The 26,347-nt window shown below is 39.3% G+C and overlaps 1 protein-coding gene across 2 annotated transcripts in view; it reads left to right on the top strand.

Moving 5' to 3' along the window:
- The window catches only part of LOC119657457 (lysM and putative peptidoglycan-binding domain-containing protein 1), a 67,620-nt gene extending 43,691 nt beyond the window's left edge, over window positions 1–23,929 (top strand). The window contains exons 1-4 of one of the 2 annotated variants that reach the window (XM_038064373.1): window positions 4,958–5,078; window positions 5,141–5,332; window positions 12,526–12,854; window positions 22,778–23,929. In XM_038064373.1, the coding sequence (XP_037920301.1) occupies window positions 5,162–5,332; window positions 12,526–12,854; window positions 22,778–23,003 (726 nt within the window). In that variant the 5' untranslated portion in view covers window positions 4,958–5,078; window positions 5,141–5,161 and the 3' untranslated portion in view covers window positions 23,004–23,929. Of the gene's footprint in view, window positions 1–4,957; window positions 5,079–5,140; window positions 5,333–12,525; window positions 12,855–22,777 lie in introns of those variants that run through there. The other variant, XM_038064372.1, reaches the window with a different exon arrangement.
- The last annotated feature ends 2,418 nt before the right edge of the window (window positions 23,930–26,347 follow it).

The following is a 26,347-nucleotide window of genomic DNA, read 5'->3' as shown; positions in this document are numbered from 1 at the left end:
TGATGAGCGGCGTGGGAAGATAATCTGATTCGCCAACCAACGCTCGATGTTTGGGATCAATCAGTAGGTTCACCTTCCTTTCTGTATTGAATTGCACCTCCTCCGTCAGATATTCAAGGTGACGGGACGCTCCAATAGGCGGTGCTCCTCACAAAATCGTCGACGTAAGGATCTGTAATCAATAGTATCCCCCCTGCCACTAAACAAACTGTGTCTTCCGATGTCGTCCTGTAGCTGCTTTAGTGAAACTTTCTCTCAACTGCTTCTGCCAAACAGGTGCCACACATAACAATATTGAGGTAATTACTTTAAACTAACAGTAAACTTCTTGATTGCTTTGATCCTCCGATGTTTGGCATAATGATGATGAATAACAGTCTTTCACCTATTACTATTACAAGATATTTTATTGAAAGTTTGGGTAAGATTAGACATTCTCCTACTTTAATTATGAGAACTTCTTTCTTCCTTCACCTGCCGATAAGCACTGCCTCCGTGCTGTAGACTTCTACTTCCTAGCCCTTGGTCGCACAACACGCTGTCATACATAATATTTCACAACAATGCTTGTGCTGCAGCTCGTCGTGCCCTCACTTGTATCGTAATATAACTCTCTACGAGGGAATCTACTATTAACTATTCCCATCAGATAGAACGGAAGGTTTATTTCATGCAGAGCTCCTATTATGTGATGTCGGAAAACTGAGCTAAAGGGTTTTTTACATCAAATTCGGTGTTTGCAAAATACCCCTGATACTGCTACTCCCTCATTCTTCTTCGATGATATCTCTGATAGAGTCCATAGTCATGCTGATGGCGATTACGGTGAACCATGGTACTCTGAACCTGCACTGGTATGGAATAGTCTACTAGACATATGTATGTAAATAACCCGCTCAGTAAGCACATTGGCCTATTTACCCAGGGACTCGCCTCCCTTAGGAATGGGCAAAAACAACTGACAACTATCTCAAAAGCGGTCTCTGTTTCTCTCGGTTTCTGTTCGACCCCAGCTTTCACTACTCTGTTCAAAATTCATTGACATCGGGGGCACCTCCTCTATTAATGGATTGTAGCAACTGCGTTTGACAGGATACTTCACGTGCAGGTTGCTGCTCTTCCGTTGCGAAGATGGGGGAATTTTCTGCGTTTGTAAGCAAAGTGACGAGTGGTGCCAATGCTTCTGTAGGCTTTCATAAGCATCTAAAATAGATGGTCAGCATTGCATTGCCATCTTGCATTCCTTTGTAGGAGGAGTTAATTATAAATCATAAATCTAAACAACCCCTCTATCTTCAATGCCTTTAATTTTTCTAAATATCTAATCAGGTTAGCAAAAAATTAAGATGTCATTGGGCACCATAAACGTATTGATTAGAGAGCAGAAATGGCAGTAGAAAGGTCAGACGTTAAAAATGGGCAACAATTCTATTATGGGTTATACGGTGCACTGGAATCCATTAAGTCATTCATTGTGCATATTGCAGTTGGCGTGTTATTCCCTCAAATAGGGGTTTATGGCAACCACATTTTATGTTAACATCTTGAGTAAGAAACTGTCTGTATGTCCATTTGCCCAGATAATATTCTTCAATATGCTTATTTTGCCATACCATTTTAAATAACTCACCTGAAGTTCTAGAATTTGCTTTCGCGAAATACCCAAGACATAAGACCTCCTCCTTTTAACATGGGGAAGGGTAAACTTTCGTCCGTCCTCAATTTCCAAAGTAGGCCTAAAACTTTGGTTGCTTACAAGTTTTCCAATTTATGTTTTTTTGCGAATAATAAAAGTATTATCACATTTTTTGTTGACGGATGCCAAAAACTTCTTTTGTAACCTTTACATGCAAATTTCAGCCCGTACCAAGGGAAAATGTAAGCTAATTTCCACCCTATCCAACTACTTATGAAAATTCCCTAAGTTGAAAGAATGACATCGCTAGCATATAGTTAAACCAACTCTACTTTATTGCAATCATCTGCTTGGTTTCTTCCATAAAGATACTTATATATTTACCCAGGCTCATATATATATAGTTGCCATTTACCCCTTAATGAGGCATGGCACGTCGAGCATGCCTACACCCCTTCATTCTCGGTTTTCTGAAATGCACTTCAGCTTCCCAATACGCTTGCAGTCCTCCTCCGCTATTCTACGCTATGCGCTCCTGACGCGGCCTCCATGTCGGCCATCTTAAGATAGAGGATTCCAATGAATGGCGTACCCAGCAATGGAGTTGTCGACCTTTCTTAGTATGTCCTATCAACTGTAACTTCCACCGTTTGTTCAACTCTTCCACGGGTTTTTCATTCGAAATTGATGACACGTCGCAGATAAGCGTTGACGAAGGCTTGGGACCTTTAAGTAACAGTGGTGGTCACTTTCCACTTCGATATAGCAACACATAAAGAACATTAACATAGAATAACTTGACCTTGGTGTTGAGATAACTGCATATCCTAATTTGAGACAATGCAGCGAAAGCGGATCTAGTGACGGGTCATATTCAGTTCGGTGCCATCGTTGGCAGAAACCACTCTAGATAGATACAAATTGATCGATGCCTTCCATTCTCTGCCCATTAATACAGATAGGGAGAGTACCATTTCCCGATATACACTCCCTATTGGCGCTGTCGAAAGCCTTTTCGAAATCGATAGAGAGCAGGTATACCGAAGTTCTAAACTCCGCGCACTGTTCCAAAATGATCCGTTGGGTATTGATGTGGTCAATGCAAGAGGATCCGAAACGAAAACCAGCCAATTGTCACACTCTAAGCGGGTTTCCTTCGTTTGAGATCTTGACGATCATCCCCTTCTCCCACCCACTGGAAGCACAAAATCTGCAGTAATTGCAGGTACAGCGAGGAGACCGTCGCGCCTAGCGGCTTTATTCCGCTTAAGTGCATTGATGCCCGAAATGATTTCTCTTCCTCTTGGAGGAACCGTCCGTATCCGCATGTTACGGTAGCTAGCCATTTCATCCTCGAGAGGAGGAACTTCGCCGGATGTGATACGGCTAAAGACCATGGTGAAGTGTTCTTTCCATCGTCGACCGTTGATGTTCTTCACAGGATCATCGAAAGATTTGCCACCACATGCAAGCTGCTTCATGATGCGGTATACAGTTCTGAAATTCTCGCCATCTACGGCATCTTCCGCTTCCCTGACCAGTGCAATAGAAAATTTTCTCTTGTCACTTCAACTCCTTCCGTTCATCGATTCGTTCCCCCTATTCCATAGTCAGCCAGATTTTATGACGCTCCTTTGGGAAGAGGCTGCGGAACTATGTTGCACCGGGGAAAACTGCGCAACTGCAGCCCAATGCTAATTGATATTCTCAGGCGGTTTAATCAGCATATCTGCCGCTCGATCAGCAAGATAGGTCTTCCACTGCCGAGCGGCAACTAGGTGATGCAAGCGGTCGATGTTGAACTTAAGGGGCCACAACTCCCCAACCTGCGAGAAATCGCGGGTTGGGGAGCGGAAGCCAACATAAGCAACTGTCAGATGGTGATCCCTTTCGAGGCCGATGTCAGCGCCTCTCTTGATAGCTCCTAAATCTACTGCTTATAAGGAAGTAGCCGATCTGATTGCTCGTACGGTGTCGATCAGTTGAGACGTAACTGACCTTATGGCAGGCTTTACCCTCGAACAATGTACCATGTACTAATGACGAGGCGGCGGAAATTGCAAAAATCCACGAACGTGTTTCCCCACAACATGTCTGAACAAAGTGTCGTTAGATCCAATCCTCTCATTCGTTGGTGTATAGCAGGCCGAAATCTTGCGGACGGAAGTCTGTCGGAAACCAGTCAGAAACAATCTGACACCGGATTCGCGTCTCCTACCACTGGAGAGGACCGCTCTCCAAAGTTCCACCATCTTACTTCGCTTAAGCCCAGAATATCCAGCATTCTGAGGACCCTCGCTACGAATGTCGAGGAGAGTGTGCACATTCCAGAAACCAATCATAATCCGTTTTCGATAGCCGAAGGTCGTTATCGTGACATCACTCCCTATCCGAAGCGTTGCTGACGTTTCGATAGCAGTAAAGTTTCAAAAGTTTAAGGTTGCTAGCCCAAAAATTTCTATCCCTTTTAGTCGCGTCTTACGACAAGCTAGGAAGGCTTTGAGTGCATTCTTAGCCCCCAGCTCACAAGGCATTCGGGGCGTTTAGCGACTAGACAATACCATATAGTAACGACCATTTTTTGAAATTCTGATTTCAGAAGAACTTTTATCGAGTTATCGTAATCATGGCAAGTCATTTCCAAAAATAATAACTGCGCGTAAACCGAATTGCCAGAATTCATATGCAATTTCAGTATCGCTACAACATGTTTGATCCCAAATTTGTTAACGCTAGTTTCATGTTAACACCCAATATCATGTTCAGCTACTTCAGTCTTTCGCGAGATCCATATATCCAAATATAAGTTTTACGCTTGAAAATATTTTGGGAGATGATAAAGCATCATTTTCGAAGAACTCGGTAATTAGTAGTCGTCCTTCGAAAATCACCCTTTGCCATTTACTAAAATGTTTTCTTGGGTGAGCTGCTTTTACGAATCGTAGATACCCACAATCATTTCCATGAAAAGAAATTTGTTGGAAGCGCGGTTGTTTACAATAAACATTTGAGGTGAAAGCTTTCTTTCGATTAGTCAAGATTAACACCTACCTCAGGTACTGGTTCTAATTCACGCTTCGGTGAAAACTTTTTATATCGTGTATCTGATTTGGAATTCCTCAAGTTCGTACCAACTGTCTCCGATTCGATATCTTTTCTGATAAAGCAATTACAAAACGTTTTATTTCAATTCCCCAATTTTGCTACCTTATCGCTTGCTTATTTCCCAAATAAAACCCAACCGAGTAACTGGTAAAATTTCCCATCTACCTGACATTTACATCGAGGGGAAATATTTTCGCGCAGATGCAGTCACGAGAATCAGCTGTCAAGTGAGAACAGTGACAGTGGAAAGTTGATTCTTTTCACCTCGTCATTTGCAACTTTTCCCTTGTTTCGCTGCGAGTTGTTGCCCGCAGATTCCAATCGACCTACAATTTTCGTGTGTTACGCGTAACATTCGTACGGTGTAGAATCTAAAATTGTGTTTTTTCTTACGTTCAGTTCACAGCAATCGTAACCGAAATGGATGACGATTACATGTTCAACGAGAAGCAGTCCATCCGCGAGTCGGCCAGATCTCTGAAGAAATACGGGAGCACCTGTAATCACGTGAGAAACGACGAGGTGCTGATCAGGCACGAAATCGAGAAAACGGACACGTTACAAGGAATTGCGCTGAAATACGGATGTACGGTAAGTCGTAGTTTAAGACCAGTCGCCGGGGCGCCTTCGCACAATCGAAGGTCAACGTTCAAACAGATCCTGATCCGGCAACACAGTCCAATCCTTAATGTGGCAAATCAATTTTCAGCTCGCCCCAAAGCCAATTTCCGGCCTTTATAATTGGATCTTCCGTCGGAAAGCTTGATGTAGGTGCATGGTACAAACATTACGTGCATGTCTCTGGTCGCGAGCTATTTTTAGAATGTCCTGATGACTCTACTCGCATTACCTCGACTCCGAATGAGTTGCTTGAGCTCCGTTGCCGTATCTTTTATCGATTGACCAGCATAATATGCCGGATAGTCAACAAATATATTGCTATCGCAATGTTTATTAATTTCAATCATAAACAATCGAATTTTGCGGCGCTTTATTTACGTTTATGTAAACAATCCGTCGATTGTGCTCGGTCGGACAAGCCGGGATTCGTAAATATTTTATTTTTCGGCGGAGACGAGATCTGGACAAAGTTAATGTTGCATCGACGGAGAGAGGATGTGTTGGGAAGAAAGTGTGAGGCGTTCACGTTATATTGAAACGTTTAAAGATATCAAGCTCACCGTCTGGAATTGGGGTTTGCTTGTCAAAAGGAAAACGATTTTTCACATCATGCCAAACGCCTCATGGCAAAGTCGGTACTGAATAGAAATGATTGGCGTTGTAAACCTCTCTGTAAGCTCAAAATGTAGGAAAGGGGTGTTCCAGGCAGCTAATCTCATCTACTCATTAAACTGGAAACTATGATTAAAGTTTTTAATAAATTTCATTCACTAAATTACTGCAACGTACTGTAAGTGAATATTCAGAAACTTGGCATCTCCAATCGTTCCCTTGACGGAATTTCCCTATAAATCAAATTTATCTCAGTAGAGACCAGGTTTCAGTAATAATTATGTAACTGGGGAGTAACTTTGATTACGAGGCTCTGTGTCAAAAAACTAAAACGCTTGAGGAAAAAACCGATTAGATTCTGTAGTTCAAGATAAGATACTAACTTTCTCACTCTTTGCAAATAACGTTTCATATGCTTTGCTATATCGTCCCCAATATGGTTTCTGTTGCGAGCAGTTTTCGATAATTAAATCTCATTGAAGTTAGTAGCCAGTAAAGGCATCGATCCTTTTAAAGCAGGGACGTTGTGACCAAAATGGCTTATTCTTATGGCGGTATTATCAACCGTGAAATAAAGTGAACTCCGAGTGTCAATGCCGGTTTCTGGCAATTTGAGTGCCCGCAAAACATCAGGCAGGAATACAACCTTCTCTATTCGTCTGCGAAAACCCCTGCAATTTCTCAGAGTAGACTTGATGCCGGACGAGCTAACGCCATCTGGTCCATTGTGAGTGTAACTAAGTTCTAAGCGTGATGTAAAGGTGTTATTCATTCCCAAACCAGGGAAACCCACCTACACAGGCGCACAAATTTTCTGACCAATCAGTCTAACATCCTTTCTGCTAAAAGGACTAGAAAGACTAGTAGATCGGTTCATAAGGGATGCACACATTCCTAAGCTAATCAGTTCATGCTAGAGTGGAGAAAAATCCACATATCGGTCGGCCAGAAAAGTATTGAAGCAGGATGTCTTAGGGGCTGCTCGCAGGGTAATGGATACCCTGCTGTGGCTCCTGGAGGACAAAAAAGTCTTCGCCCAAGCATTTGCAGACGACCTAGCCGTAATAAATACCGGCAAGTTTTCGGACAAAGTACGTGACCGCTTGAATGCAACTCTGCATAAAATCCACAGTTGTAGCCTCCGCAATGAACTCACTGTGAACGCTGGGAAGACTGGACTAATTATATTCAGTAGGTACGTCAGGTGGGGCGAAAATCCAGCTCACACAAACAGTTGAGTACTTAGGAGTACATTTCGACTCCAAGTTAACGTGGAAGCATCATATCCAGGAAAAATATCAGAAATCCTGCAGATTGCTCTGGTGCTGTAGGAATGCGATAGGTAAGACTTGGGGACTTTTACCAAAACGGATATACTGGAAGTATACATCCATAATAAAAACCATTTTGATGTATGCATTGACTGAACTTTACTAACAGCAGGAAGCTGCTAACGCAGATTCCTAAGTATTACTGGAGCAATGAGTACTACGGCGACTGCGGCACTTGAAGCTATCCTAAATTTACCCCCCATTCACTTGGAGGTGAAACGGAAAGCAGCCAATGACGCTCGATACCATTGGGGCGTGGAAAGGCGCCCAATCACACGGTCATGCGTCTATCTGGAAATTCCTTGACAAACATCCGGTAGCGCTGACTGTGACCGATCATATGGTTTACAGATTCGTCTTAGAAAAGACATACACTGTCTTAATCACCGAAACAGAAGAATGGTCGACAAATGGCCATGAGTCTTTTCAGATTACAGACTTAATAATCTTGACCGACGAGCCAGTCATGGAGGGTGGATCGGGCGCAGGAGTGTTCTCGGAGACTCCGATTATAGAATTGGTCCGACCCCTCGGAAAAATGACGACCATATTCCAGGCGGTGATATATGCCATTTCATTGGCACCAGAAAAATGTCTGCGACAAAAATGGAGGGGTCGCACCATTCTATAGTCGGGCGGCATTATCAACACTAAATAGCAATGACATATCAAGCCAGTTGGTGTAGAGTTGTCATCAGGTGCTACTGAAACTTGGCCGACTGAACGAAACATTCCTCATGTGCGGGGCACTTAACATCGCTGGTAATGAGGAAGCTGACAGACTGGCTCGCCGAGGGTCTGGATCCACAATGGTGGGGCCAAAACCAGCTCTTGGAATCCGACCATCTGCTGCCAAGTCTATTCTGAAGGGTGAAGGATTTACGAAGCCAAGTGAATAGGCAGCCATATATACCAATGAGATATAAAATTTCTTCGCTCCCAGCTGCTCCACTTTTACCACAGTTAGGTCATTAGTATTCAGGTCCGGACAGAAAACGACGGATAATCTTTTCCTGGCGAGGACACATGCGCCAGGTCTGTCCCGATCTGTGCCTTTCATGCTATGGAATAATTATCATATTTGCTGTACAGTCCTTTGATTGTTCAGCCTCCTCCGATCCAGGACTTCAGTACTAATGCGATAATGATATTTTCCTCCAGAAGGAATATCAACAACTTACCTGAAGCGCATTTCGAGAGCTGTAGATTTTTCTGTGCTACCCTCAACATGATCTGCTTGCGCAGAAGGATCGTAGGTAGTAGTAGTTAATCGTCAATCTTCATTTCCTCCAATAGCTCGTTGGTGGCGTCGACTAGGTTCAAGGTGTCATTTGATTTCACAGAGCAGCATACTTCACTTTAACGTTCCTGATTCACAACCATACTTTGTAGTCCAGCTTTTCTAGTGTCTTAAAGCACTCCCACTTTCCAAACTAAAAGATCTGCGTACATATTACAGATAGATATAATTCTCACCCTAAACAAACAAACTGCCTATTACCGTACATATCCATGCACGTATATAAATTGATCGTATCTATATTTCCGGTTTACTTCATGCACAAAAATATACATATGTACATAAGTAATATGTATATTGAATACCGTAGGTTTAATGTACAAATATATCTGTCTGGATTAACTACCCGCAAACTTCATTAGCACGCATATATACCTACAAACACACATGTCTGCCCGGGGTAATTGATATTCATATACAAATGACCCAAAAACTTAAAATGTTTCTTTGTAATCCCCCATCCATATCAGCTGACTTTACTGTGGTATTCACGAATTGATATGGGATGTCATACACTTTGTAGAATGCACGAAATTCATAGCAAATGGCGAAGTTTAACCCCCTATAACTTTGTTAATAATAGTTGATGCAAAATTTTGTAGTTCTAGCATGAACTTAAGGGGGATTTCCGGCAAAATTTCTAAAATACGCTAATATACTATTATTAACTTCATTTATGTAGGTATCGGAACCGGATGTAGAGAAGCACCACTGTCATTTTTTTTTCAGATTTTTCGGTTAGATAGGTCCTGAGAACGAGATCTGTTACACTTTTTTATGGTCATAGTTTGAGCCTTCACTCCCCTATTTTTCACTCGGTATCCAATATGGAACCAATTTCGGAAAGTACCAATTGAGCTCTTTCAGTTGATAACCCGCATGGCCACATTTTATGAAAAAAATGTTGCATCCTCCATTCCCTTAAACTTAACACAAAATGGCACCACTTGCTGCATGCACGCTCTTACCAATTTTCGTGACAATCGGTTTAGCCGTTTCCGAATAAATCGGGTGTGACAGACAAACAGACATCGACTCGATTCTAATAAGGTTTTGTGTTTACATAAAACCTTAACCTCCGGAAAAATAATTTCTTCACTTCGAGTCCGCGAATTTTTTACCCCCTTTTGTAATTGAAGAAAACGAAAGATTTAAATTTTGTTATTGTTTCGGAAATGTATACATCCCCTATGCAGACCCAGGTCAACCTTAATGCTTATGTCCCTGCATGCCATATCTCCTTGATGGAAATTATGGAAAACTTTCACCTCAATCTATTGCTTTTGTTCTTCCTTTTCTTGATCTAGAAACCATTCTTCTTTTTTCATCGCCATTTTTTTTCGATTTTTGAGGAATTAGTGATTCATTCATTCATCCTTCTCGTGCATTATTCACTTCACTGCTTTTCTCTTCCAGATTGGCTAATTTTCTTAAGTTGTTTTAAATCAAACTGGTTGCCGTGACCTTATGCTATATACACAGTATATACAGTACAAATTGATGCAGCTCAAAGGCCAAGCAGAATGGTGGAAAACAAATGGAACTAAATGAATCTTTTAGGCTCGTTTCACACATATACAGTTCCATTCGGTTCAGTTTGTTTTCAGTCACAATCGAAAACCAATCGAACTAAATAAAACACTTCCAGACACACACGCTTTTTTTTCGGTAAACTGCTCATTTCACCTAAATAAAATCCGACAACTTTTAACAACTCATCATTAAAATGAGGTCAAAACCTAAACTGAACCGTGAGTGTGTGAAAGCTGTGATTGCTTTTCGCTCCTTGAATACGAATTTGAACCGTACTGAGACCGGATAAAACCTATTCATGGAAGCAGTTCTAAACGCCAGCCGAAATATCGTTTCATATCTATCTGCAACGACCGAGAAGAATTAACTGAATCAGATGTATACGTGTGAAATGAGCCTTCGGGTATTACAGGAATGAAAAAGTGGATACACTTGAAAGGAAAGGATCACAATCCCATCTAGCTATAAAAACCATGAAATGGAGGAAATTTATAGCTTCGATCATTGTCGTCTAAGCAAGTATCGAAAGATATCTATACTTAAGACACAAAATATACTCTTAACACGTTACCGAAAGGCCGCACTGCAGAAAATTTTTCGTGACGCCGGCTCTGTTTCGGTTTAGTCTACGTTTTGTATGTTCAGATAAAATTGACCGCTATTATATGATAATAAGAGTTCAAAAAATATTTATTTTCATGATGTTAATACTAAATTGTATTTATTCTGTGTATTCCAAGGGTTCTTAGTTTCCATAATATATACCAAAATCTATATATTAACATAATGGAAATATGAAGGATGTTACTTGATTCGTCATTTTCTGAATCACTATCTCGCTGCGATCACTTTCTTCATCACCATCACTTCCTGAATAAACTGTCAGGACAATCTGATAAATAGTTTTAAATAAAACCCTTCAATCCTATTTTTGCGTTCATCGCGAAGGGTACATTTTTTGAAACTGTTTGAAAATATGGGAGCCGACAAAGCAACACAGCTAACGTTATTGAGCAACAGAACTCAGTACTAAATACCATCGCCATAGCAACCGACGTGCGTAAGCGTCAGTGATAGAAAACCGATTAATACCCTATAATAATAATAAGCATCGGCGACTAAAAATCTTACTTATCCATGCATCCATCTAACTTTACAAACTAATAAAATTTTGTAAGTTCAAATGGACCAGCCAATACAGACGTTCGGTCTAGGCTAAAAGCGTGTCGATACTAGGCATAGAATCCAACAGTCGCACCGAATAAACAAATTTTCTCTATCGGTTGAAGCAGAAATAAATAACCAACATATCTGTATTAGCACGCAAATGCTGAGCCTCAGAAGGTATCTTGTAGTTTGACCCACAGGGTGAAGATTACAATTAAATAGTTCTGCGCCGATGGACTAACTCAAACGCCAGGATTACATTCATCCACATTAGTGTAAAATTTGAGATGACAAATGTTGCTTACTGAAATTTCTCCTCAAAAGCAAGAGGCTCTCCAAATCGGTAATGCCAATTTATGCTTCAATATGATAATTTTCAATGATTTTAGTTGTTTATTTTCTGAGTAACATATCACTGCGAATTTCATAAGATAACCTTGATTTGAAGTGGAAAACAAGCCACTTCTTTGCAATGAACCTTGCGAAAATCACTTTATTTTAATAGTGGTTAGTCAGCAAGCAATATTAAATACCGATTTTAGTTCCAGTATAAATTAATTATGATAACAGTTTATAATTTGAGATTTTTTAAATAATTCTACTACACACTGAAATGTGGAGCAAAAATCTCCGCCTGAATTGTTTAATGCTTTACTTTTCTTCATTGAGCATAGAATTTGCACCATCAAAGCATGGAAAACTTTCATGTTCGCTACCCAATTCTGAAAATATTATCTGGGATTTGAATATCATATCCACTTAAAAATACGATAAGAAAAGTATTTAAGTCGCTTCTAGAATATTATTTTCATTAAAAATTAATTTGTCATTGCAATTTCACTTGGAAATGATAAGCTATCTTAGTAGCAGGATTTATCATTACTGGCTTATTTGCTGGGGTAATAACCTTGGTATAATGAAACACAAAAGATATAACATTCATCTTTTAAATGAAGACAGTGTGATATGACCGGTATCGATAACGGATTTCCTTTGTGAACGAGAAAAAGCTTATTAAGACATTGTATTCAAATAATTAAAATGCCATGTGCGTCTTAATAGATATTTGAAGTGTGGAACTAATGCGCATTTTCCAGAATGCAATATGACTTTCAAATTATTTAACGAGCAAATAAATTTCTCTATATTCTCTGATAATATTAAACTTTTTTCTGAAATATGATTAGTTAATTAAACCCGTCTTTACTTTTTCTTTACAGACAGAACAAATACGCCGTGTCAATCGACTATTTGCATCTGACAGTTTATTCCTTCGCCAGTTTCTTATGATACCCGTAACTAAAGGGTCACCATTTTATCCAAAAGATGACCGACCACAGTCTATGCCACCGAGAGCTTTTTCGATAGCCGGCATGCAACAGACGGGTACACAGAATGTTCGTGAGAACAACAATAGTAAATCGATGGATTCCGTTGTGATAAGTCCCGAAGAGGAAAATAGAAAATCTATAGATGAATTCTTAGGAAAAATTGATTCGACTATTGAAAAATCAAAGGAGTACGTGGCGAAATCGCAAAGTGGCGGAGAGTAAGTGTTTTTTTTTCATTGGTTCATATGATAAGCTGTCCTTCATCATTAGTCTAATTTTTGCAACGTTCTAAGCATCTCGTGATCTATAATATATAGAAGGGAAATATACCCCGAATTTGGGAACTGATAAGCGCTAATCTAGGAATAATTGAATGAAAAGCATCCACTCAGATTGACGCATATTAGAATTCCTAGAAGAGTGATAACTTGTGAGCATATAACATGTGTTGACATCATAGTCCTACATTACAACGTTTTAGATGAGTCATACTTTGATGATTATGGGGCATTTATGATACTTGGATTGATTAGTGTTTGGAATAATTAAGCCATTGGAAGGCACCAGTATAATGAGGCAATCAAGAATGGTAGGAAGTCACATAAAGAATCTAAGAACTACAATTTGTTTGCGTGGCATTTGTTACGTGCAAATATTCTTTCTCGCAATATATCATAAAAGAAAAATATTTGGTAATGTTAAGGGGGTCATCGATCAAATCCTTTAGAATAAACATGATGTAATTCCATAGATAGATAGGAGTCTTGTAATGAATTTTCTACAACTAAATGTTGTTTATAGTTCTCTATAAAAAGAAAATTGCAGAGTATGTATCTTGTCTTCAAAATAGAAGTTAATTGTTCCAGTCAAGGGCATTTTTTCAATTAATATACGTATCAAAACGTCCGTAAGATTAAAAGTAGCAGCGAAAACTGCTTCTTGACAACTACATTCTCACTATGGACATTGAAAGCAAAGCACACTTGAAAATCCAGCTTCCGGTTTCGGATTTATTTATGGATGCTATTTGTTTTTGTGTTTTTAAGACTTTGTGTGCACATAAAATCAAGGAACCATTATTGAAAACTATCCAGCTGATAAATCTGAAAAAAAGTCGTTATAACACCTCTACATAACACCTAGGCCTCAAAATATCCTCCCTACCGACATCTGCTCAAATAAAGTTAATAATAACTTATTACTATATTTAGGGAATTTTCTAGAATTCCTAAGAGTACAAGTTTTTGAACAGCTTAGTCTCGTCTGAAGATAATTGCGAGCATTGCCTTTACTACAACGGCTCTGAAAAGTTTCGTAAATGTAAAAGAAGACGAACTCCTTTTTCAGTGGTCATCATAATCCAACTTGTAAAAGGCAGAACTAATGTCACCACAGAACTGATCCCTTGTGTTTACGATTTTCCCGAATGTTGGGAAGATAACTCATCACGATCAAAGTTCAATCTTCTAGCCGATGTTGGTTGAAAAAGAACTACACAAATGTAGTAATAATTCGATGGCTTCGATGATACAGATTGGAAAAGAACAATAAAGCTTCAAACTGGGAACCTTAATTTTATTGATATTTATCTTAATTCGACTCTCCCTGCGCCCATTTTTCAAATGAAGAGCCGTTAGGGCAAGATCCACAATTCGGTGAGAAAGCAAGCAAACGTCATTTAACGTTGCCAAGTTATTTGAATCCTTCCATTGCTATAAAGAAAATGCGCAATATTGAAAAAAAAAAATTTAATTTCGAGATCTCTTCAATCTCGGGTGCTCTTTAAACTTTCTAACCATTCCCGGTGGTTACAACTTTACACCGGCTCGTAAGCACTCATTTAGATTATATTTGAAGAAAATCAATTTTTTTTTATAAATTTCCCACAAAGTATACTATTGGCTTATATATGGTTGCCATCCTTTGGTGGGATACAGTACGCTATGCGCTCGGCCCCCAGGACTTCCCGAGACGCCCGCACTCCTTCTCTACTGTTCTGCCACAAATACCCCTAGGGTGGATTCCACTGCATGTCGTAATCAGCAAGGAATTGTCACTAGCCACTTGCGTTTTCCGATCACATCGCGTTCGGATGCCAGACTTGTACACCGAACTAGTTCTTCGTTTCTGATAGTACAGGCCAGGTGTTGACGAAGGCTTGGAGTCTTCGAGTGACAATGGAGGTAACTTTCGATATGCTACTGCCATATAGTAACACAGAAAGAACCCAAGCACGGACCAGTCTCAAGTTGATCTTGGTATTGGCATAACTGCATCTCCAGATTTTAAAGAAGTCAAGGATTTAGCGCAGTAAAGATTCAGCTCGGTGCCAAAGTTGACAGACACCACATTTCTTAGATATATAAATTGATCAATGCTTCAATGCTCTGGCCATTAATGGAGACAAGGAGTGCAATGACCCGTTAGATTTGGTTTTGTTTGTTTTTATCTTCAACCCAACTCTATCCTCTTGTCTTTCCAAATCCAGACCCATTTGGCCAAGGTCCATAGCTTGACGAGAGACCAAACAGATGTCATCAACGTAGTTGAGGTATTTGAGGAAAGATGTCATGGTTTAATGAATTCCTTCACGTCCTTCGGACAAGGCAGCATGAAAAACATCACCGATAACAAGAAGAAATAATATCGGTAACAAAATGCAACGCTGGCCGGCTCCGCTTCGGACCTCAAAATCCTCTGAGATTTTACACGTGACATTTTCCGACATCATATGCGGCTCTGGCAATAGTTGTTAGTTTCTCGTGAATTCACGTGAAATACAAAATTCTGACTTTCTATAACTTTACTAATGATAGTTGGATTGCATTCAAACTTTTCAGCATTTTGTCCTATATTATCATTCACACTGATGCCAAATATTGTACTTCTAGAATGAACTTAAGGGGGGTTTTCGGGTAAATTTCTAAAATATATTAATATCCTCTTATCAACTTTACTTCAACAGATATCTAATAGGATATCTACTGAGGTCTAGATTTTATATAAATACATCGCTCTTGACTTTTTCCAGATTTTTCGGTTAGGTAGGTTCTGAAAACGAAACTTGTTTCACTTTTGGAGCACACATTTTGAGTACTCGCTCCACCCATATATAAGAATAAAAAATCACCCAATTTAAAAAGTAGTCATCATTTTCATCATCAATTAGTTCCTTTCGTTTGATACCCAACATGATCATTCGCATTGTTGATCTGAAAACAACAGAGGATATAAATTCATAATGCATAGACTCGTCGAGCCTCATGAATCATTAAAGCTAAACTAAATTATAACGACGATTTTCTCCTGGCCAGGCGACTATGAGACTTTGCTACCCGTGGATGTCGCGACATCATTCTGCAATGGTGTAGCGCTTGTACAGGCTTTTCTATGAATTGCGAATGAGGTCGCGTTGTCGACAAACTTGGTGGGTTTTTTTTATTTTCTCTATCACATAGCATTGGTTATCAAACAATTTTGTCGCTGTATTGGCCGGGGGTGGGGATGAGATTTACTTTTTGCGACTGTAGCCATGTTTGATATCATATCAAAGGTCACAATTAGTGGTTTTCGAAGTAAAATCAAAATTTAGTTAGTGGAAGTTAAGGAAGGAAGTAGATCGATGAAAGCAGGTCACACTTAAATCAAGGCCCTATTTTCATAAAATTTTCAACTAAAATTAAATAAAAGCGATGCCTCTATTTGATAGTTAGGCCTCAAAACATATCACATTTCAACGTGGTTTACAATTCACAAAATTGCACTTAACCCGCTATTCATAGTCATTATTCATATTGTCGCAACCGCCGTAACTAGTACCATATAATTATCTAAGCGAATTTCTTCTTTTTATATCAGTTTTCTCTCTCTCGTGTGAAAAGAAAAACATAACCAACCAATTGAAATAATAAAACTTGTTGTTTCTTTTTCGTTGGTGTGGGTGCAAACAAGTTGCACTGATGAAGGGAACAAGTGGTTCCCGAAATATCGGTATTTGCAAGAATAAATACCCACACCAACGAAAAAGAAACAACAAGTTTTATTATTTCAATTAATTAATCGTTGGAAACACCGCATAATTTCACTCTGAATAACCAACCATTCCCCCAGTTGATTACATAATTCACAATGTTACCAAACCCTATATAGTTCTGCATATATTTGGATATGCATTTTTTTTTATGATAACTAATTGAAAGACAGCGGAAGATCACGGTTCAAATCTCAAAGGTCGCGGAGAGATTTGTATCGTAACTGGATGTCGGATACCAGTCGATTCAGCTGTAAATAAGTTCCTGAGTAAATTCAGGGTAATTATTAGAAGCGAGCGCAATACTGACCACATTGCCTCCTACAGTATACCGTAGCCCTATAGTGTACCATTACGATCATGAATGAAATACTCTAACAATTGAATTGTCGCACCAATGATAAATATTAATAATAGGAAGAATCGTTTACTTCACATTACTAAATGTACTATTGCCATCATCAAGCCCAAAAGAAATTATTCTTCAAATAATTTCCCAAAAGACTCCATGGGTTCTGTAATAGAAACATACAAAACATACAATTTAGCAAAATATACTTTTATTACACAAATAAAAAAGCAAAGTGAAAACTTGAGCTCCCCTCATGGTCACACAGCACTGATAAAATCATAAAGATTACCTAATTATGATCAATTAGCTACAATCGGAGAGGTTGTCAATGCCGGATTACGAACTCTGATTGTGATTATACGATTATAATCTTAAGAGGATTTGATTGCAGTTACAATCACATAATCATATATTGTACTTCTAAACAGGTATTTATTGATTATGACTGTGCCCAATTGATTATAGCCAGAGAGATCAATTTAACCAAAGATGTCGTGTTACATATGAATCAAAATATGTAGATTTCATATTCATATTCCTAACATATCACCTATCGGAAAACTATCTCCCTGTCAGGAAAAATTAAGATGGATATACGTATGTTTGAATATTTGCGATACCTTTGTAATCATTTCTTTCCTTTATCTTTTATAACGCGTTGAAACATTTCCTGATCAATTGGTCTTTGATTTTATTGATTTCATATTATCCGAAGTAGGAATAAGTAAATTCAGTGGTCGTTTCTTTGTTGTAATCTTCCTCTATTAGTCGGGCCGTATCAATTCACTTATAATCTATAAGAAAGATGAAATTTTGTGTCTTTTTTTCTCTAGATTTCCACTAGAAAAGCCGGAAATGTACGATTTGTATTATTTTTTAAATAAATTCAAGCTCTTCGCTTCTACTCATCTCGGTCGACCAAATAAAGGGTTCCAGGCTTTGCCAGGTGGATGTTTACCTTCAATTTTGCACTTGAATAAACGTTTCGGAATCTGTTGCCATCAATCTGCTCTACATGGCCTGTCTAAAGGAACGAACGAATTTTGATATATAGCTACGAAAAAAATAATACCAGTCAGGGTTAGACGATTCAAACGATTGAAGTAAATTTTACTACTTTCTTCTTTTCAAATAACAGCAAAATGTTCAAACAATAGAATTCAAATGAAAATATAAATAACTTCTACTTTTATTAAAAAAAAAATGAAATGGGTCTTTAGTAAAAAAAATTACTGCGCTCTTACCTCGATTTCTTATTGGGTGGACAAGCCACTAGCATCACTCTGCAGGAAAAGCACACCATGGTTCTTGTACCATGCGCCAAAGGTAGTTGTTTTTAAAGGAGGTCTGTTGATTGCGCTGATTATTTTAACAACTTCACTCTGTTATCCACAAAGCACTTTTGGATTTTTTGTAGGTACATTGTGGGCCATTATCTTGCTGGAAGATCCATTTTATTGGCATTTTCGCAGTATATTCACATAAACATTTGCAACCATGGTTGTTGCTTTGATACAATGAGAACAGTATGAATAGTAGCTCTCGCACAGTTCTGCTTCTACCTGAATTGCCGTCATGAAAGAGTTTCTCTTGCTACACCGGACTATCGTTAATAGCGATAAGGGTGGTGCTTTTGCCCTACCTCAAGTTTCCGGCTTGTATTCAAACTTAAAAGCATTTGCAATCATTTTTACCGCATTCTGCAAAAGATTTTAAATCTCCTCTTATATATTTCTTTTCTTTGATAATTATTTTATTATATCCCATTTATGCCGTGCTACCCATATTTAAAATCAGCACACCACTTCTCTACCATTTACCTCGATGCAATTTGAATAATACCTGTCAAGCCATTCTTTGCTTGAAGGGTTTTTCTCATCAAAAAGCAATGTATAAAACATCAACACAAGAAATTTAAATTTTTTCACATCTTTAAAAAAATACAAAATTAAGGTACTTAAAATCACTACCACTTGTGAACTTAACGTCAAATTGTCGAAAACTGTTCACACGTTTGTTCTTCCCAAAATCATATGCTCTTGACGTTCCATCCACTATATACCTCTACGATTTCAAACGCACCGCTGGATCGCCCGGGGTTTTCAAGGAGAGAAATTGGAACTATTTGATAATTCACGTCAAAAAAAGTCGTTAGGAAGGCGGAGAATTCTCCCGAAAAGTAACTCGGCTACAGAAGTTCCAATGTATTCTTTCTAAGCAGTTCGGAATCTGAACAGAACAGTAGGAAGTCTTCTGATCCAATAATTCTTCCCGTAGCATATGGACCCTCAATAATACTGTGTGCAGCTGACCGGAAAGCAGTTGTTCTTGTTTTCTTGGAACTGATAAGTTTCACAAGAGACTAGAAGACATTCTCTCGAACTGTGAGGCATGGTCACTCGTAATTGAGACCGAAAAAACTTTGAAAATAGTGTCTACCGTCTGTCTCTTTTGCCGAAAGGAGTGAAACGGTCAATGCGGACAAGTATATAAGAATATCCGCGCGTGGCTGTGGTAATCGCCACCCAGTCGAAATTCTCCATTTTTGTTTAGAGCTAAGTGTAGTGCATTTGGTCAAGGATTGCTTAAAACCGACACATGTTGGTAAAATTATTTTCTTATCTTAACATAAAATCAACAAACGAATCTTTGTGATTGTCTATTTCATTGTTTTACACAAATTTAACCTTCATAAAACCACCTCTAGTCTCATCCTTTAATTCGGAAACAAAGTAATGATGGTCAATTTGATCCAGCTCATTTACCTGCTTCCGACTTTCAATGGATTCAGAAAAAACTCTGGTAGGAAGTAACAGTCTCGTTCTTCGAAAAAAAAACAACCAGTCAGGTGCTGTACTTAGTATCCTGTAACTTAAATTTTCTTGTTTTATATTCGTTGCCTCCGGTTCGGAAATGGGAGATGAAGTCCAGCTTCTTCGGCAATAATAGATGTTCAAGAAAGGCGACGTCGAAAACAAGTCGACAGTAAGAATCATCTCACCAAAGGTTTCGATACGTATGATGTTGGTGATGCAGATACTACTGTCTCAGTGTTTTCTTTAGCGTGCTTCTTAGATAAAGCAGTCTTGAGATCTAGACCCGAAGGTAAATCTCTAATTTTTCTGCTCCTTATTAGAAGACTCCTTTCAATCGTAAGACGTTTGGCACTTCCCGACGCGATCTATAAAACATAGGTAGTAGTTTCGACTCTTAGATAGAGAAGGTGAAACGCTTCAGGCATTGGTCTCTGGAGTCGGTTGTCCACGAATTTGCTTAGTAAATTGAAATTAATTCCCCTGCTTAGCGTCGGAATCTGAAGTTTGATGCGTCCGGCAGGATCTTGTTAAGCGAAAATCGTCGTATCAGAACCTGGGAAATTTCATGTTTATGACGCGGGTTTTGCTTCAGGAGGTCTTACCCCGACTTTAATTGTGGAGTACAGTGCCAAATTTGCAAACAAATTTGTACCTTTTAGCAACTAAAATTGTTTTGAACTTATAGAACGGGTTACTATGTGCTGACTTGATTAATTCCCGCAACATACCTTAAACACTTCTTTTTGACGAGGTTTGTATATATATTTTGTGTAATCATTTCTCACTCTGATAACAGCTATTAATAATAACCATTGGCAATCCAAATGGATCAGGCCCTTGAAATATATTAGAGCCCTACATTCAAGACCGTAACGGTACACTATAGGATTACAGTACCCTATAGGAGACAATGTGGTCAGCATTGCGCTCGACCAAGATTATTACCTTGGTTTGACTCAGGTACTCATTCACAGCTGAGTCGACTGGTACGTGAACGTCAAATCACGATAGAAATAGCTAGAATAGATAGATAATAGCTATTAGTTTTTCGGAATGTCAATCCTGTGTAGAGTACGCCACATATACCCCCTCGAAATCGAAGCAGGTGAAGCGAAGATCTGAACTCCGTCACTGTTTCGAAATTATTCATTTGATGGTGATGTGGTCAGCACAGGAGGTTTCAGAGCGGCAATCAGCCTGCCCTTTGGTGGTCGAGCTTTGGAAATGTTCTTTGATGCGTTCCAGGATTATTTTGGATATTATCTTTACGACGACAGGAGCACACAGATGCCCCTCCCAAAACGGGTGCTCTTCTTTAGAATTTTAACGATCATTCCCTTTTCCCATTGTCAAAATCCCCTCTGCATTAACTGCAGGTACAGCGATGAATAACTCTGTGAGGAGACAGTCAAGCCGGTCGACCCGAGTGAAGCCCACGGGTTCACTCTGCTTGAGTCGATTGATGGCCGAAATTATTTCTCTTCTGCTTGGAGGAACAGTCCGTATCTGTTCATCGAGTCGCTTATACGATACCGCAATTAGCCAGACTCTATAACATCCTTTCAGACGGTGCCAGCGGCCTATGAAGCACCCGAGAAAAAAGCAAGCAAGTCCAATATTCATCGATATTCTCACACGAATTACGTCCGATCAGCAAGATAGTTCACCAACTGTCAAGTGATAGCTTGATCATACAAGCGGTCGATGTTAAAGTTGCGGGATCGTCGCTCTCTAATTCTGAAAGTGACAAACACAACACGCAAGCAAACCTACACGACCATCAGATGGTGATCCCTTCCAAGGTCGACGCCAGCCTCAATTGTTTCGCATATCCAGGAGACAACTCCTAAATTTACTGTTGGTAGCAAAGAGATCGGTCTCATTGATCGCACGATGATGATCAGTTAAAACTCTACTTGTGGCAGACTCTGTGCTCAAACAATGTGCCACCAACGACGAGGCGGTGGGAACTGCCGAATTCCACAGCCTCCCACCATTATCGTCACCGTTGGCATGACCGTGCTTACCCAAGAAGGTAGTGTCAGAGTCTCATAAAGTGCGTGTAATATCTCATAGAAAGCATCCTTCTCCACTATATCGGCAGTCTTCGTTGATGCATAGGACTGTACAATTGTGATGCTCCTTAACCTGAACCGGAATCTTGCAATCAGAAATTTGTTAGAAACCGGCTACCAGATCCTGTCTGCTATCACTCGGCTGTCCAGAGTACAAAAGCATACTGCCGCCAGCGGGAGAGGGCACCATCTTATTTCGCTTAGGGCCAGGATGTCCAGCTTATATTCTTGGAATTCTCGCTCGAGTTGGACAAAATGAGCATTCTGCGGACCCTGACCTACCGTTTTCGAGGGGCACACATTCCAGAAACCAATTATAGTCCGTTTCCGATAGCCAAAGGTCTTTTATGTGAGGTCAGTCCTTATCCAAGGCGTGATTGACGTTTCGGTAGCAGTAAAGTTCCAAAATTCGGAGGTTACTAGCCCACAAATTTCTACCCCTTTTGCCGCTTCTTATGCCAAGCAGGGAAGACTATGATTCGATTTTTTGTTGCCGCATTTTTCAAAGATAAATTTCAAGCAATCCTTGTTATATTGAATGTTTATCATTTTCTTCTTACGCTGGGAACTTCATCTGTCGATAGATGCTTCTGTGTATTGATTTGCTCAAAATACTATTCGTTGTTGTAAACAAACAGTATCAATTATTTAGAAACTATCAACTCTGAAAAAAATGAATCAGGTAATATTGTAACTAGAGAGGCCATTACCTTGTAAAGCAGAATATCTTAAATTTAGTAGCTACGCAACTCCATTTCCACTATCAGTACTCTGTATTGCGTCTTACTATATGTAATTGTTGCCATTTATTGAAAATTGTTATTTGAATTTCCCAAAAAATACCCAAAATTATTTTTTTCTCTTACAGTTTCATCACAAGCCAAAGCGACGATGATATTTTTACAACTGGTGGCGTTCAGAAAAGGCGGGTTCATTCCTCATCATCAAGCAATTCCTCACATCACCACGTGCGACATAGCTCTTCAGGCAGTGCCACCGACACCGTTCAGCTGCTAAATATGACACACGGCAAACGTGTACAGAATTCACTGCAACGCCTCGAGAAGCAACAGGACGAATTCTTTGAATTGTAGCATAGGGTCAATACTGTAAATAAGTTTTACTACTTATATTGTGTTAATAGTATATCAGGAATACGTAAGCGATGTATGCGATTTGTCAGTGATAAGATGGCGCAAAGTCATCGCAGTGTTGTCCGAAGGGTACAGCTAAAATAACTACCCACCACCACCCGTTCTCTCGACGAAAGATCATCACTCCTACTAAGAAGACATTGTTGAATGGGGACTGGCTAGTTGCTCTATGAACTGAAATGAATGACTTATTTGGAAATTAGTTTCTAGACCAAGGACTGCATGCCATTTCCTGTAAAAAAGAGTACGAATATTTTTGGATAATACTACAAATATTTTGCCCATTGTTGAATTGTTTGTCGCTTTTGTAAAGACGCATAGCAAAAGTAAATATCTCCTTATTCGCAAAGTACACAGCGCGCAACTGGCTTGCCTGCTCTGTGATGTATACAATGTAGATAAGCAGACATTTCACTTTAGGTTACTAATGTGAGAACATAGGCCACTGAGCCGTAGACGTATAAGTTGGCATAATCTATAAATATCCGGCCTTCTATTTAATAAAATCCTGATATTCTAATAACTAATCTAGAAAGCAGCGCACACTAAGAGAAAAGCAAACTTCTACAGTGTACTTGGTGTAACTTTGGTTTTTCCTAATGAACTGCGCCTTGTCAGATGAAACAGCATATAAACTTCAGTTATGCAGAATCTAAAGCGAATTTTAAAACGTGTTAAGCAAAACCTATTACAGCTATAGCATTTAAAATGTATAATCTCGGAATAAAAGACAGCGTACATGCTCCTAAACTGTACATAACTAGGTGCTTTAATTGTTTATATGAAGAAGTTATAAATCTCAAAATTTACTGTGCAATTAAATGATTATGGAATATTATATACTAAAATAGATTTTATTTTTCGTTCTTTCGTTTTTCATTTTATTGTTTCACGGATTTGTTTTGTAATCAAATAATGTACCTGAAGTTTATATTTAGAAGAGGAGGAATTGCTTATATACGAGTACTGTGGATACTTTCTCCCGATATTCCATTTTTATAGAGATTTCAGTTATCTCCTTATACAATTTACTTAAAAGGAATGAAATTTCATGTATATCCAGACAAAATTAAAAATATAATACAATATCTGATTATGAAACAATGTCCTGAAGTTGTATTTGTGAACTAGAAAAGAGATTTAGTTGGCTACCCTACGAACCGATGGTAACGGTGATGAAGAAGAAGAATCGGAAATGTTTCGAAGATAGGTGGATGCTGTCTGCGTTCTTGCACCTTCACCATTAGGACCACAAAAACATGAAAAGATTCTATCCCCCCTTGCCTTGACAAGATTATGAACATTCAATCTGCCGCGACTGCCTGAAGAACTATTCTACCCTCTGCTGTCCTGACCTTATTTTCGAGATTGGTAAGGGATATATTGGGACTATCCTAGCAATGCACGCCTTTAATTGCACTTCTCCTGCATCTAAAATATCGTATGCATCCTGTTAACTCCTTTATAGAGTATAGGACATGTGTCAACCCATCAAAATACATGCGAAACAAATGGAGCTACAAGTTGGAAGTTCATTAGGGGGAAGTACACAATTTCAATATCAGTAACACACAAATTTATCAACTAAGATCTACATGATCAGGAAGAAGGAAGAGGACTTAAATGATCGAGTAGCCGTTCAAGCATAAAGGCTGTAACCCATTTTTTAACTTCTACAAGAAAACAGACTCATCAAACCGTTTTGCAGCCGTCGTGGAGTATAAAATTTAAATATTTCAAAAAAACCATATCCATACAACCACCCCACGTAGTATATAATTAATTTTTTATTCATGAGATGAGCTATGTTTGTAGTCTGGAAATTAACATGTAGACTGCGGATGCGGACAAACATAACCCTTCTTTGTGGCGGCTTCGTTTTGAAATGGCATAGATGGATGTACTATGAAAAATTTATTACTTTAATACGTTTTTTCTATGAAAAACAAAAGCGCACGGATAACTGCTTTGTAATTTTTGCTCCCTACCACGTGAGAACAAAAACAAAGACACAATCGTTCTCTCTCCACAAAAAAAAAGCGTAGAAATAATGCGGCTCCAGCGTCTGAGAAGAGACTCAGCATCGTAGCATACGCGACGCTCCCAGGCAACGTGTTAAAGGAGTTTGACGATGCATGATTTAACATCTAATTTATCGTTGCTAATCGTTGGCGAAATTTTGAAAAAACAACTCTGGTCAATGTTTTGGGGTTGGTCCAATTGAAAAGACGTTTCGCCAATCATTAAGAGCAACGACCATACATCGCCAACACCAAGGCCTCGCTCGAAACAACGGAATACAATAAGATTTCGGTAGCTACCCAGAGTTCTGAAACAACCATCACCCTAATTCATATCGTAATACTTATCACTCATGTGCAATGGCACGCTTGTTAGCGTCATACTCACGGATCAAAAGCAACCCTCTTAATGGCTTTATCGTCCTTCAAGTCCCGCTTTCAGAAGCTACTCCAACCAAAACATCCAATTGTCATCTTAAAATATGGTCAAGACTTCAAAACTCGGATTAATTCGTCTGATATACCAAACAGAATCGCACCTTTAAAACAATTTGAAAGCAGATTATCACAGGAGTCCAGCCGGTAAAAAAAGCCGTGAAAAGTACGGCAGGAGTACTTCATAATGAGTGCAGGCTCATCATTTATACTAGTGGATATGGAATCTATCTGACACCTCTGCCGAAATTAAGGAGTACGGTCCCCGAGTTGTAAAGCGTAACTCTAAATATTGAGCTCACAAGGAGATGTGTTCGCGATATAAACGTAACCACAAACCCATGAAACATCCACAAGCGGGTACAAATAACTGGATCAAAAGGACCCTTTTTGGAGCATATACTTTCAGACCACCATCCTGTATTTTTCATTAGGATGTGCGCCATAGTCGAAAGCATAAAAACTATGGCTCAGACTATGTGCTGCTTAAAGTTGAGTTTTGCATCTACCGTCACTCCCAAGTATTTGATGACCGGCTTAAAAGTGACGATATGATTTCCACTCGTAATGCAAGCGTAATTTCTTTCACGGCGCTTAGTGATAATGACGGCTTCCATCTTTTCCTCCGCAAGAGCAAGTCCAGCACTTTCCAACTAGGCGTTAACAGCATTGATTGCTTCGCATGAGTACATCCCAGCATCTTCCACATGCTTTGCATGCACAACCAGTGCTATGTTGCCGGCGTAAGCCACCACCGTGACCTCCTCGGGAGCCGGGAGATTAAATACATCGTTGTGCACAATGTTCCACTGTGATGGGCCCAGTGGG

The sequence above is a fragment of the Hermetia illucens genome, chromosome 5 (assembly GCF_905115235.1).
Source record: "Hermetia illucens chromosome 5, iHerIll2.2.curated.20191125, whole genome shotgun sequence".
NCBI classification, from domain to species: domain Eukaryota; kingdom Metazoa; phylum Arthropoda; class Insecta; order Diptera; family Stratiomyidae; genus Hermetia; species Hermetia illucens.
Note: the sequence above shows the minus strand (reverse complement) of the source record. Positions and strands in the feature narration are given on the sequence as shown.